The 14,664-nt window shown below is 32.5% G+C and overlaps 1 protein-coding gene across 1 annotated transcript in view; it reads left to right on the top strand.

The window, feature by feature from the left end:
* The first annotated feature begins 4,225 nt into the window (after positions 1 to 4,225).
* Positions 4,226 to 14,664, top strand: part of LOC130449232 (G-protein coupled receptor dmsr-1-like) — a 153,537-nt gene continuing 143,098 nt past the window's right edge. The window contains exon 1 of the mRNA XM_056786916.1: positions 4,226 to 5,391. Coding sequence (XP_056642894.1) covers positions 4,443 to 5,391 — 949 coding nt within the window. The 5' untranslated portion in view covers positions 4,226 to 4,442. The remainder of the gene's footprint in view (positions 5,392 to 14,664) is intronic.

The following is a 14,664-nucleotide window of genomic DNA, read 5'->3' as shown; positions in this document are numbered from 1 at the left end:
CTAATGATGGAAAAAATGTTACAACATTATTGTAGATACTACTTAGATACAAAACCTGCCAATATTCAGGATTTAAAAGATAGGATTACCACAGAGATAAGAAGAATTGGGCAGTCAGGGATGTTGCAAAATGTAATGCGAAGTATGTTTTCTAAAATTCGTAATTGTTCTACTTCACGAATGTGGATCTACTTCTAACATGACACAAAGATTTAAAGATTTGTCTTCAGTTGTAGGTTTTCTGCGCCATCATTTAGATAAATATTCAACTGCACCAGTTTCGATAAACTTTTTACTAACTTACTGACACTACAAATTTTAATTAGTACATAAATTATTCAAAAATATTCAGGTACAGAGAATATGAAAAATAATCATTTCTAAGGATTTCTAAAAACACAAAATATATAGGGTTATCCATTTGAAATGACTAAGTTCATTATTTTTCCCGAAAAGGGACAGAACTGCCAACAATTTAGATATCACCATAATACCAGTCGTATCACAAGATCCTTATACACAAGAATTTATAAAAATCATACAACAAAAATGTAGCTGCTAAAAAGAACAAAAAATCAAAACCAATTAAAAATTAAACTAGTTCTTACTACTGTCGTTTTTACAGGTTCGTCCAGATATATTCTTACAGTGTAAAAGTTTCTTTGGCTGGATAAAATATTTTCGTAAATTGATTATCACTGATTTGCATTAGAAGGTCTCTCAAACCAACTCAATGGAGATCTGCAACAATTTCTTCATCTTATTCTAATTCTTCCAGCAGTCTTACTTATAATTTTGTTACTCATTGTGGTTTTCTTCTGTATATTGAAATTTTATTTCATTTGTATCTTTATTTAGTTATTTTTATGGTTGTTTTCTAATTTTTACAAACGTTTGTCTACAAATTTCCTAACCAATACATCAATAAAAACGCGTCTTCCAATTAATCTTCTGGGTAACACATTATTCAGGCATTGTCCCACGTCACATGCATCATGAATTAGTGCTTCCTGTTGTTACAGCCAAATAATGTTCGGAATATTGTTACGGTCTGGAACCAGCTATTACAACACCGATATAAATTTACAAACCCGCTGTACCACAACTATCCACCGATTTGTAGTTATTCATTGATATTTTACCAGCTGATATGTATTTTTTTGAATATTCATGAGCTTTGTATGTTTCTCAATCAACCTTTATCTTCGAACCAAAATTTATAAAAATCATGCAAGTCGTTTTCAAGATAGTTGGGGTGAAGGGTGAACTCGGAATATACGTGAGGGCGGTGGTAAATTCGGGCAGACGTAGATGATCTTTTTGTATGATAAATTCGGCCAGAGAAATTCGGAAAGGGAAATTTTTACATGTGCACTCGGCCAGATTTTAAGGTATTATACTAAAACAAAAAACACTTAATTCGATAATATAAAAAGATTTCAATTGAGAGAAATTGAACTATATAACCAGCAAATCGGTATATGTAAACATATATTCGGGGCAGTTTGTATGCCCATTGTCTGAATAATTTGTTATGATAAATAAAACGCTTTTATTACTTCAAATTATGTGACAAGTAACGAAAAACAATTTTCCGAAAAGTTGAACGTTTTTTGTAAGAAATAAAAGGTTTAGAATGTTATCACACAAGTATCATTTAATTTTTTCTCTCGACAGCTTAAACTGTGTCTCACTATAGGTATGTCATTTTATTTCTGAGTTTAACCGACCTTGTTTGATATATTTCACATTTAGACCCTTCGCTCCGAATCCCTTTCCTTTAATTTTCATAGGAATATCAAATAAGCTTCAAAATCGATATACATACACCCGAAAACCATTAAAATGATACATTATCCGCTCTTTCAGGAAAGTTTTATCCCCTCGACTTTTAATCTCAAGTGTAAATATGAACTAGATAAAACAATTTATGGAAAATATATTTTCAATGTATTCAGAACGATTATACTCTATTTCTGAAAAAAAAAAAAAATAGTAAATCAGAACATATTCGCACAAAGGGCACTTGATCAGAGTTGAAAACCGAGAAATAACAGGAACGCATTTAAGAAATAATTTGCGGTTTCATACAGCAGATTAATAATATAAATTATAACTAATAATGCACAATTATTACAAAACTATACAATGTAAACGTGAAGTATGGAATAGATACAAAGTGAACGATCAAAATATGAAACACACTCATTTTAAAATTCAAAAATTGGTGTATAAACGTTGAAAAAAAATCCACATTTAAAATCTAGATTCAAATTTATCAACAACTTCTTGACGAAGAATTGCAGTTATGGTCGATTTATTAAGACGATATTCGAACAGAAATTCCATTAATAGTGACAGATTCGGAATAATTTACTAATTTTTCTTTGACAATAAATTCGCATATTTTGTTTATTGCTGGTAAAATAGTTATCGGTCTGTAAATAAACATGATCAAAAAGAAGCTTGATCTAAATTGAATCGCTAAGAGATTGAAAAACAATTTTTGAAATTGACGTGAAAAATTCATTTAAATTCTGCGGGGGTATTTTAGTCTATTTTATTTATTTTAGATTTCCGTTCTGAACTCACGATTTTCCAATAGGTCCTATTTTTATTACTGGAATCTTTTGTTATTTTTAAATCCACCAACTTGTTTTCATATCTAATTGCTCTTTTATATGGTCTTTTTAGTACACCCAATCAGCTTCTGGGTATGTATGTTTAAATATATTTTATTTATTTTTGATCTACTCTCTCATACTCCGTAATTTGTTATTACACCATTTAATATTGGGTTTATTTCACTTAATTGGTATCTCATAAAAGCTTATATCGGAGATTTTTTTTAATGTATTCAATTACGATGTCTGCGCAATTTTCAGAACTCATTAGGTACATATTCAAATCATTCCAGGAAGTTCCAGAAATACGTCAAAATATAAAAGAGGTTGCAGTGAGCTAAAAAACACCAAAATTTGACGGATGAAGCATGGAAGAGACTTTTATGGAATGATGAATCAAAGTTTGAGTTTTTGGGTCAAGTGTTTGCGCACAGGTCACAGGAAGAGCAGATATTAGGTCCATGTGCAACCCCACTAAAAACACGACAGAGTCCCGATTATGGTGAGGATGTTTTGAAAGAAGAAAGACTAGAAAGTTGGTGAAAATTGAAGACATTTTGAAGAAATAAGGCTAGAGAAAGAAACTATTAAAGCAAAATGTAGTACGTTCTAGCTAGCTAGCGGGGGATCAGTGATCGTTTGGAGATTGAAAATTGGAAAGATTTTTAAGAAATGAGGGTGAAGAAACTATTAAAGAAAAATGTAGTACGCTCTACCCAAATCATGATCCCAATGATCATGATCATCCCAAGTCATGATTTGGTCGTTACAGTCGGCCGACCTCAACCCGATTGAGTTGTTGTGGGATGAATTGGACCGGGAAGTCAAAAAGCAGTGTCCTACTTTTCTATACCACTGTAAAACACGAAGGGGGCTCGGTGATGGTTTGAGGATGTTTTGAAAGAAGGACGACTGGAAACTTTGTGAAAATTGAAAAGATTTTGAAGAAACAAAGCTAAAAAAGTTATTAAAAGAAAATGTAGTACGTTCTAGCCAGCTCATGATCGGCAGAAAATGTATTTTCTAGTATGACACCGATCCCAAGCTGTGCAAAGAGTATTTGGAAGAATGGGGAATGAACAATATACTAAAAGTCATGATTTGGTCGTCACAATCGGCCGACCTCAACCCGATGGGGGTGTTTTGAAATAAGGACGACTGGGAACTTGGTACAAATTGAAGAGATTGAAGGAACAATGTACTAAAAGTCTTCACAGTTGCCCGACCTCAATCCGATTGAGTTGTGAGATAAATTGGTCAGAAAGAATTGTCCTATTTCCACTTCACATCTTCAAAATATCCTTTTTACTTGTTGTGTTCGAGGAGCGCTTGTTGCACGGAATAACTTTTTTAATAAAATTACCATTTACAACTTTAGTAGTAAATTTTTGAGCCTATAAATGTTATAACGAAATATTTTCCAGTAATAGTGAACGTTAACGAGATATGCACTAAAATCCTGCTTAATAATAATATTTTCGAGGTACATTGTCTCTATTCTCCGTGTTATTTCAAAAATCAGTTAATTCTTTGTTACACATTCGATGTAAATAAAACTGACTGTTTTCATTCAATTTTTTTCGATTTTCTCAACAGACAACAGTTTCCAAACTATCGTCGAGTTAACAACACACAAAATAAATTCGCGCATGCGACCACAAAATTCTAGTGTATCCACGATGTTCAGGTTTCTCCGGTATCAGACGCTTTTCTCCCATGCCGAGGATGCCATCGCCGAACATCGAAGCGCAACATTGTGTCGCGTGAACTTTCCAAAGTTTGTGACGGGTCGTAGTTGAATAAATAAACAAATAAATTATGAATACAACAACGAAGTACTGCGATTTAGCGCGTTTCCAAAAAAATTACGAGGAGTTACACGGTCCTCTTAGTATAATAGTGTGTGTTCTGGGATCTATAGCCAACATATTGAATATCTGTGTTCTATCTAGGAAAGAAATGAGATGTTCGACGAATCTTATTTTAACGGGATTAGCTGTTGCGGATTTATTAGTTATGATTGAGTATATCCCCTTTTCTTACCACGGTTACTTCGATTTAGAAAAAAGAAAATATGCCAATTACTTTACCTACAATTGGGCAATTTTTATGATATTTCACGCTACTTTTAGTTTGTTATTTCATTTCGTTTCTTGTTGTTTGACAGTTATTTTAGCGCTATGGAGATATTTAACTATTAAAAATCCACCAATTACAAAGTTTTGGTGTGATTTACGAAAAACTTTACTAGTTATTATATTCACTTATTTATTATGTCCATTGATATGTTTTCCACTGTATCTATCGTATCAGGTTCTTCCGTTAAATAGAACAACCGATGTTAATGAAAAGTTGATCAATGTGGAATCTAATGAAACCAAGATTCATTATAGTACCATATACGTAGTGCAGTACGTGAACGAATTTTATTCGATTTTAGTTTTTTGGTTATATACGGTTATTATTAAACTAGTTCCGTGCGTACTTTTAACGGTTTTGTCTACAAAGTTGGTTTTGGTTTTATTGGAAACTAAGAAGAGGAAGAATCGGTTGTTGCAAAACAGACTTCCATTAAATAATCTCCAATCTGATTCAAAGCCGATGATCAATCATAAAGTTAAAAAAGACAAACAAGCCGATAGGACTTCTGGTATGTTAGTGGCTGTGTTGTTATTGTTTCTGATTACGGAGTTTCCTCAAGCAATTTTGGGATTACTCAGCGCTACGCTGAAGCCTTCTTTCCATAGCCAGTGCTATATACCGTTAGGTGAGTCAATATTACTATTATTTTAAAACTATACGTTTATTCTCTTAGCTGATAGACCTCGTTTGGTCGTAATTTACACGGAGGCCTGAGATCCACAGCTTTTGCCTAATTATCGGTTGATTAAAAGAAATGATGATCCAGCAATATATGTTCCGTTCACGAATTGAAGTAACTTGTTTATAGTTATTATTAAACTGCTTTTAACTAATTAATAGTTTCCATACCCAAATAACTTGCATTTTACCGTCAGTCAAATCTTTGATTGATTTTTTAAACTTAACAGTTAATTTTATCTCATACGACCGCTCGTTTTTGAGTTGTAGGAGTTGCGAAAAAATCAGAACTTATTTATGGTTTAGGAGATTGTAGATTTTTCGATCCTTGTACATGCTAAGGAGACCATTCGTCATAAAGTCATAAAGAAACTTTTCATAAATTGTAATTATTTATTAAAAATATTCACTCTCTTAGATCTTCCGGCTACCATATTTTCCTTAGTCTCTTAGGCTCTGCAAGTTTCCTTAAGCTTGTTTTCCGATAAATGTTCGAAGTAGACATTTTGCACTTCTACACACTTCCGGAGTCAACGAAGGATATTTTTTTGAACTTGGAAGAGCATTCCAAGATTCTGCTTTGTACCGTCACAATGGAAGTATATTCTATCGATAATTAGTATAATGATCTTTGATAGTATGTAGTACAAATGTTTATTTATATGTACATTAGTTCTTTAAGAAAGGTTTTATGGTGTCTTAATACCTCCTGTAAATATTTTCGATGAATAATTATAATTTATGATAATTTCCTTCAGAATGTCTATAGCGAACGGTTTCCTTGTCATGGACAACGATCTAACAATATGCAAACCTCCTAAACCATAATCGAGTTATAAAACAGTACCTGTTTCTTGAAAAATCTATTGAAAAATTCATTTTTGCTATTTATTCCGTCAAATAAACTACATTGACATAAAAAATCTTAATTCATAATGTTCGAATGTATAATTTAGAAAATATACTTGAATATAAGTTCTGATTTCGCAACTTTAAAGGCTTACAACTCAAAAACGAAGGGTTGTATAAGAAATTTTTTTCATGTCACAGCATTATTTTCACGTCATCTACTCCTTCCCGAATTTTTTCAGTCCCGGAAGACCCTGCATATTATAATTTGTAAATATAATTCTTTCTCTGCACCCGTAGTTCATTATTGATTGTTTTGACCATAGATCACATGATTAGACTTGCAATAATGGGCTCAACACACATCAGGAGATTTCATGGAAATCGCTAATTTGCAGTAAATAAAGAAAAAGGCATTCTTAGAAATTATTTGTATAAAAATAAACGTTGGTTTCACCAAACTTGAGCTTTTATTAACAGATTAGAACAGGGCCAGCTTCCCGGTCTATATCAGTGGGTGAATGTGTAGCAATAATTCCTATTATAATTCCTATTATATATTTTACATATATTCTTTCGTGAGTTGGAAGTTCATAACCGTCAGATGGATTTGACAATGGTAGTGCCATCTGTATGTCAGTCATACGACTTATTAAGTGATGTATTATGTGTGAAAAGTAAAAAGTGAAAAGTTTAGTGTTAAACCTCAAAAGAACATTTTTGTAAAAAAATTATATACTCATTTCGATTGATTAGAAAAAGTGATCCATCCATTTTAAATTATTTTACTAGTAAAAGTAGGTTTTGAGGTGAGTACTTCAAAGTTCAATTAACGCATTCACTTATAAACAATTCAGTAAAATGAAGAAAATAATGTTATGCAAGTAGAAAAATGCCGCGATCACCCGCAGAAATCGCAAAGTACTGTGTAAATAATGATCTAACTGTATACACTCCATTATTGCATAGAATATCTCATTTTGCTGTAGTCTGGTAACTAGTTTCAAATTATAATTAGTAAAAACTTTTATGAGTTTGTAAAATATTGAGCTTGAACAAGCAATAGCTCCTCCTCCAACAATGAATTTCCCCAAAAAACTGAAGATCGTATTTTTCATCACGCATGTCGTCTCAATCCAAGTTACTCGTTCACACCTGTACCTTGAAGTGAGATGTGAGACGGAAATCTTTCGTATTGTATTTGACATACAATTCTTTCCAAACCGTTGGCTATAAAATGAATCTGAGAACATGAAGCAGTCACACTACGTTCTGCACCTTCTCGATTCCATGCTCGAAATCTATCGATTACTGTGTTTACACTTCTATGCATTACTCTTTATCAAAACAATCTGGCCTCACGTAATGTCACTATTAAACTCTCTAAACTGTCTATCCACGACAGTATATAGCAGTATAAGTACTGCTGTGCTGCGTTCTTGGATGTGAGCCAGGTTTTTGATATCGTCTGGCATACTGGACTGTTATATAAGAAGAAGCGCTTTCCACTTAACCTCTTTCTCATCCTTAAATCCTATTTAACTATCCGCCAATTTCTAGTTAAATGCCAACAGAGATTGGTGAAAATAGTGTCGTTAGATAGAGGAAGCCCAGATCCTTCATGGACTGTAGAAACTACGAGTAAGTCAAAACCCAATGTTTTGCTATACTTATCAGTTGCAACAATTTTATAGGTTTCGATACCACTTTTTGTGGATGAACCTTTATTATCCGAAATATTCATATATTCTCACATAAACTGTTTTCAATTCAATTCAAATTGATGAGATCATACAACAGTAGTAATATAAGTAATCTTATTTGTTTGATTAGATGTTCACCGATTATACTTATGCAATGATTCGTTGTGAAAAGCATGAACCAAGAAATATGCAAAATAGTTGTGTAGCGATGTGAATATTTTTTCAATATTCGCCCAGATATGAAAAGAATTTTCCATTCTTGTGTTAACATTCAAGAGATTCCCAGTTTTATTTAATTTTCCCGTTTTCAAGCTGTCGCTTTCGTTAATAATTGAATTTTTTTTTAGTTTTAATTTTCAGAAATATGAATAACATTCTCATTCGTTGCTCCTGCTCTACGAGTTCAGTGGGGCAAATATCAGTTGAATTAGTATATATAGGTCTGCACCATGGCCTTCCTCCCTATCTCGATGAGCAATATACGGGATGTGGTTGATGAATAACACAAATTAATAATTCTCTAAACAAATAGACAGCGTATAAAGACGGAATTGAACATGAATATTTCGTATGGTTTCTCTATGGCAGTCTATTCAATTAGATTAAGTACAATAGGTATAGTTTCTCCAATATCAATTGCAGATTATAAAAACCCTTCCCGACAACTTTATTTGATCTACCATAGGCGTATATAATTCATTTTATGAATTTATTATTTTTATAATACTTTTAAAAATATGTACATCTTATACGAGAAACTATGCACTTAATTTTAGTCCTACCTGGAACTTAAATATATAACATAATACCTCATTAACTTGTTACAACTGAATATTAAATTATAAAACGTAAATAGACGTGTAAAATATACCTGCTTGTTGGGGCGTTTGGTTTAAACAGGATACCAGACGTGAACTGAGTCCTTTTTGTTTCCCATTTATTTACTACATCTCGAGTGTCAAACCATGTTTCATATAGATAAGTTATGAGTCTCTTAGAACTTCGGTAGTATATATACAGGATGCTGCACTGAGGTATTAAGCGATTTTATATTGAAGCGTATATTTATCGAATATAATTGATTCTCAAGCAGTTATCAACATTGGAAATCGATGAAAATATTTAAAAAGTTGTTTATTGTCCTCTGAGAATCCACGGTACTAAGTTCGTGTCTGAAAAAACGATTTGTAGAAGACTTAATCCTTTAGATAAACACCATTGTCTATTATTTCTGAAAATACTTTCCTGGACCTCATGGAGTGTTCTTAATCAGCTGACAGGATACAAAAGAGAAAAAGGGATTGTCAGAAGGAGTACCTTGAAGCAGCATTTCTAGTTTTCATTGATCTAATCTCTCGTAGAGATAAAAATATTTGGATGAATACACTCAAACTAATTTTTGAAAAACTATGCTCAGATCATACTTTATCGACGCTGTCAACGCCGAAACTTTGGAAATTTGGTTTATTGTATATATGGGAAACATATTTCCTTAAATTTCCATGGAATAGACATTTAGAATCACATCGAGCAGTTAGGCCAGAAAAGGCGGATGATCAGTACTGATGATTCGTCCTTTACATTTTTTTTGTATGTCGCGTGTAATATATTATTGGGTATGTTGTATTATTTGAACTAGGGATTGGTTGTAAATAGAGTACTTGGAAATTTTAAAAAGAATTCATTTTTTTGTTTATTTTATAAATTCTTGGTATGAAATAATGTCAAAATGTGAAATATTTAATCAAATGTAAATAAATAATATCCAAAAATTTAATTGAAAATCGTAAAAATCTCAAATTTTGAACTACACAAGAAAACGATTCTCATTGGTCAATCGTCAAGCTCCTCAAATAACACATTATCTGCCGACATCACCTCTTCATTATTGGAAACTCTTCGATAACCGAGTCATTTTTTAAAGTCTCGGAACAGAAAATAATCCGAGGGGGCTGAATCTGGCAAGTAGGGTGCATGGGGTAGCAATTCAAACTTTAATTCATTGATTTTGGCCACTGCATTAAACAACAATTTATTCTTAGTCAAATGCGGCCGTTTTTGTTTGATTTCTTCACTCAAACGTTGCAATAAGTTGGCACAATACAACCCGTTGATATTTTTGTGTTTTTCAAGAATGAAAATTATTCCGCGTGCATCCCAAAAAAACCAATGCTAAGACCTTGCCTGTAGATGGAAAGGTCTTTGCCTTCTTTGGAGACGGTTCTCCTTCAACAGTCAATTATTTTGATTTTTGTTTTGCTTCGGATGTGAAGTGATCAACGTTTCATCCATGGGTATGAAACGGGGAAAAAATTCGGCTTTATTTCTGTGAAACATTATCAAACACTCGATGACATCTTCACGACGCTGTTTTTGTTCCATTGTGAGGAAATGCGGCACCAATCCTGCACCATTTTTCAATGTCAAAATTTTCAGTTAATATGCGTACTGTACTTTTTTAAATGCCTATTATGACTGCTAGCTCACGCATTTTCAGTCGACGATTACCCATACTGCTTTTTGGATTTGGATTGTCCTTAACATTTCTAGAGTCGTCACCTCATTTTACCCAATATTTTACTGTTCATAACGAAGGAGCAGTCTTACCCAGAGTGGAATCTAGTTCGGCTTCAATATTGGTTGGGCTGAGGTCTTTAAAATAAAAGTATTGTATCACATAACAATGACCAATTTTTTCCATGATTACAAATTCACTGAAAACATTCACTATTGACGGCTGCCAATCAAATACTAAACAGCTTGGCGTCTTCAATCTTGAAACATATGCTGTAAAGATTGTGCAATTTTTAATACAGTAGTATTTTTCAAGCAACTATCGCCATCTCTAAATCAGTCCTGGTACTTCTGTGACCATCTTTGTAGCCTTCGATCAAAGTAGCTAATACTTTTTATTCGCATTCTCATTAAACGCCGTAATTTGTTAATTATTTTTTTCCATAATTATCATTTTAATTCCATTTGCGTCATACTTTTAATGAAAATACTAAATAACTATAGAAGTCTGTCATTATATATAATTTACTTTATACACAATGTTGAATGAACTATTTATAAATCGTATTTACAATTTACTTAACTGCATAAGGTTGTTTTTCAATATTACAGAAAGAATCCTGTTTAAAGTCATAAACCATTTATAAAATGTAGCAAAGCTGTATGTAGAGAGTAAAGAATTGAAATAATTTATCGTCACCTATGGGAGTAATTCTACTCTACCTTGGTAAACTTATATAGGCAAATTACCTCTGGAAGAAAGCTCAGGTAACTGAGGAAAAATCTAACCTATTAACACTTCATTTGTTACCTTAAAAGAATAAATAAATGGCGTGAATATCATCTCTAGGGTATACAAGGCTGATGCTATTTATTTTGAGACACAAGAAAACTATGAGTCCTTTTAGTTGAATGATTTTACTTACGTCCAAAGTAATAACAATCAACATCAACTCACTTTTGTAACCGATGCTTTTACAACATAAAAGCTTGAAATTATTCAACTTGTACAATATTCTCAAAAAATATGACGAATGATTTTAGTTATCTCATTCTCTATCATTAAATGTGGACCACGTAAATGTTTGCTTAGATAAGGCTAGGTAAACAGAAATCACACATAGACAAACCAGGCGAGTAGGGTGAATAAATCATGACTATAATATTAATCTACGATTATTGACTGTCTCAAGAAACTTTCGTACAGAACTTCCTTTCAAAATGTTCATGATTATAATTAAGTAAATTTGTGAAATATAATTCTTTCCGATTTCGCCGACGTGTTTAGCAAACAAAACAAAGACCAGTGACAACCTTACAATATGTCCAACATGCAACATCTCAGGAACTCACCTTTTTCTGGTCCCATAGACTTATATGTATGTGTATAGTTAGTAAAAATGAAAAAATAAGGATTCGTCCTCGTGTAAATCTTTTTCAGCATTCTAAATCTTTCTATTTTTTATCTGTTCTATTAAATCAACTTTGCTTCGTCTTCATATCAATGAATTTCCATATATGCGTTTATAATCATATGTTTGTCATTCAAATATTTTTCGAGAATTTGATATGTTTTATGCCCGTTATACTCACGTTTCTCCATAACACTGGATTCTATCTATTCATTAAATAGAGTCCAATGGAAACTTTTTTTATCCATTCCTTTGATTCATTGATACCTGAGCACGTTCGCTACATTTTACGGATGAACGATATTCGATTGTGATTACAAAAAAGAATGAGAAAAAGTTGCTGCTAACTCTGAAAACATCAATCCATATTTCAATTTCACATTCGTAGATTCCTTATTCAACCATTTCAAAATGATGATAAATATTCAAATAAATTTTGGTACAAAAATATTGTCATACCTACTGCTAACCAGTTATTAGATCGCTCTATTATGATTTGTTGCCCTTGAATCATTTGGAAAATAGTTATTTCGGGATGTGAAACAATTTTATTTATGATATATCCAGAACTTGTGTAGTTAGATTAAGCTCAAATGGTGAAAAACGGTTTTAGTACATTAGTTTGGGCATAAAAATCGAAGATATAGATAGAAAAAACTAGTTGATATATAGGGTGGTGTTCCGGGACGAAAAATTCGAGAGTGAGTAGATGAATTAAAAATTATATTGTGACATACAAAAATTTCTGAATTATAGGCATTAAAATTTGCGAAATCAGAACCTATATATAAGTATATTTTCCAAATTATACATTCGAACATTATGAATAAGTAATTCTACACTACTATCAGAAGGCCAGGGGCAGCTCATACCCAATGCTTAACAATCCGTAACTTTCACAGGGACAAAATGTACAATCTAAAGATAGCAGAAAGGAATTTTTTAACAAAAAGGTGATATGGTTTTGGAGATATGGAGATTTTTAGATCATTGTAAATGCAAGGACACCGTTCGGCATAAAGAGACATTCTGAGAAAAATGATTTCTAACTGAACTGAATTCTGTTGAACATCGTGTTACTTACATGAGGAAAAAGTTGAAATGTAGGAAAATTTAATTGGTTAGCCCACAACTTATCAAATAAAAACAAAAAAATATAATAAATGTTCGAAGTGAGCATTTCTACAGAGAATATTTCTTTGAACTTGGAAGAGGATTCCAAGATTTTGCATTATAGCGTCAGAATTGAGGTTTATTCTATCGATCATTTCGTTGTCTTTACCGGTATTGCATATACCAAGACCAACATTAAGATATCCCCCAAAAAATTGAATCCTTTGTATTTAACTCAGTAGAACGTGGTGGCCATGCAAATAGACCTCCCCGACCAACCACCCATTAGGAAAAATGTTATTAAGATGATTTTTTACCTCATTTTGGAAGGGGGGGGTCTCCATCGTGCATGATCTACATGTCTCTGCGAATGTTCAGAGAAATCTCACATAACATGGGTACGAATTAACTCTGAAGAGTTCTAAGAGAGAGAGAGAGAGATAGAGAGAGAGCTTCTGATCAATCAGGTTATTATAGAAAAAATATGGACCTTAAATTTATTATCCACTATTCCTGCCCACATCATCATCATCAGCCTTATTTCGTCCACTGCTGGCCTCCTCCAAATGCTTTCAGTTTTCTCTGAGCGGTTGCTACCCAATTTGTCCGTATTATATTAATATCGTCAGTCCATCTCGTAGGGGGTCTGGGGTCCTGGATTTCGTCAGTCTGTTCTCGGTCTCCAATCTAGAATCCTGCCCACATATTAACACAAAAACTTGTAGGCTATCCAAGTAAGTTTGTCCACATTTAAATTTTTTTCTTATGTAACACAATGTTCGACAATATGAAGTTCAATTAGAGATCTTTGATTGTTTTTTAATACTTCCTTTGAGTATTTTCATCAGGTCCTGGAACACTTTGTACAAGAGGTTAAAAAAAGGAAAGAATAATGGAGTAATGATTCGGAAAAGACATTAAAGGCAGTTATTCTAGATTCTTTATTGGTCAGTATAACTCCTATAATATAAATTTAATGAAAATGTCACTTATTTTGAAATTGCCAAGAAATTATTGTATAGTGCCGAAATACTCGATTAGAGTTTTCGTCTATCAACATCTATAGGATGAGCCGATAATAGAATTCGATTTATCATGAAAATAAATAAAACACAATATTTACTCAAAAGCTGGATTCCGTGAAAATCAAATATTAATAGAAATAAAATTCAGAAGCTAATGATTACAAAGAAATGAAGGAATAGAAAACAAAAGAATGGAATTTAATATAAGTTGAATAAAATAAAACGCTTGGACGACACACTGAGGAACAATGAGGATTGATCCAAGAATTATTCTCATAGTGAAGATTTTCCTTAATCTGTTGAAACAATTAATTGTATACAAGTTTCTTATGTGGTAAAAAAAGTTGAAAATAACCTAAATCATGAACGTTTAAATCGGGGCTGTTTGCCGGATGCCCTTCAAATTCAACATTCCAGCTATCAGTAGAATCGAGAGCGACAATATCTGAATCATTATGAGAAAAAATGCGATTTTGCATTATCTTGTTGTAAGTAAATTGTTATCTTTTTATATGTTAACGAAAATTTGAATTTCATAGCGGGAATAAAATCTATGATCTTATTATTACAATGTACTGCTGTAATAACACTCCTCAGTTTTTGT

Source organism: Diorhabda sublineata, chromosome 10 (assembly GCF_026230105.1).
Source record: "Diorhabda sublineata isolate icDioSubl1.1 chromosome 10, icDioSubl1.1, whole genome shotgun sequence".
Lineage (NCBI taxonomy): Eukaryota > Metazoa > Arthropoda > Insecta > Coleoptera > Chrysomelidae > Diorhabda > Diorhabda sublineata.
The sequence above is the reverse complement of the archived record's forward strand: the minus strand, read 5'-3'. Positions and strand labels throughout refer to the sequence as shown.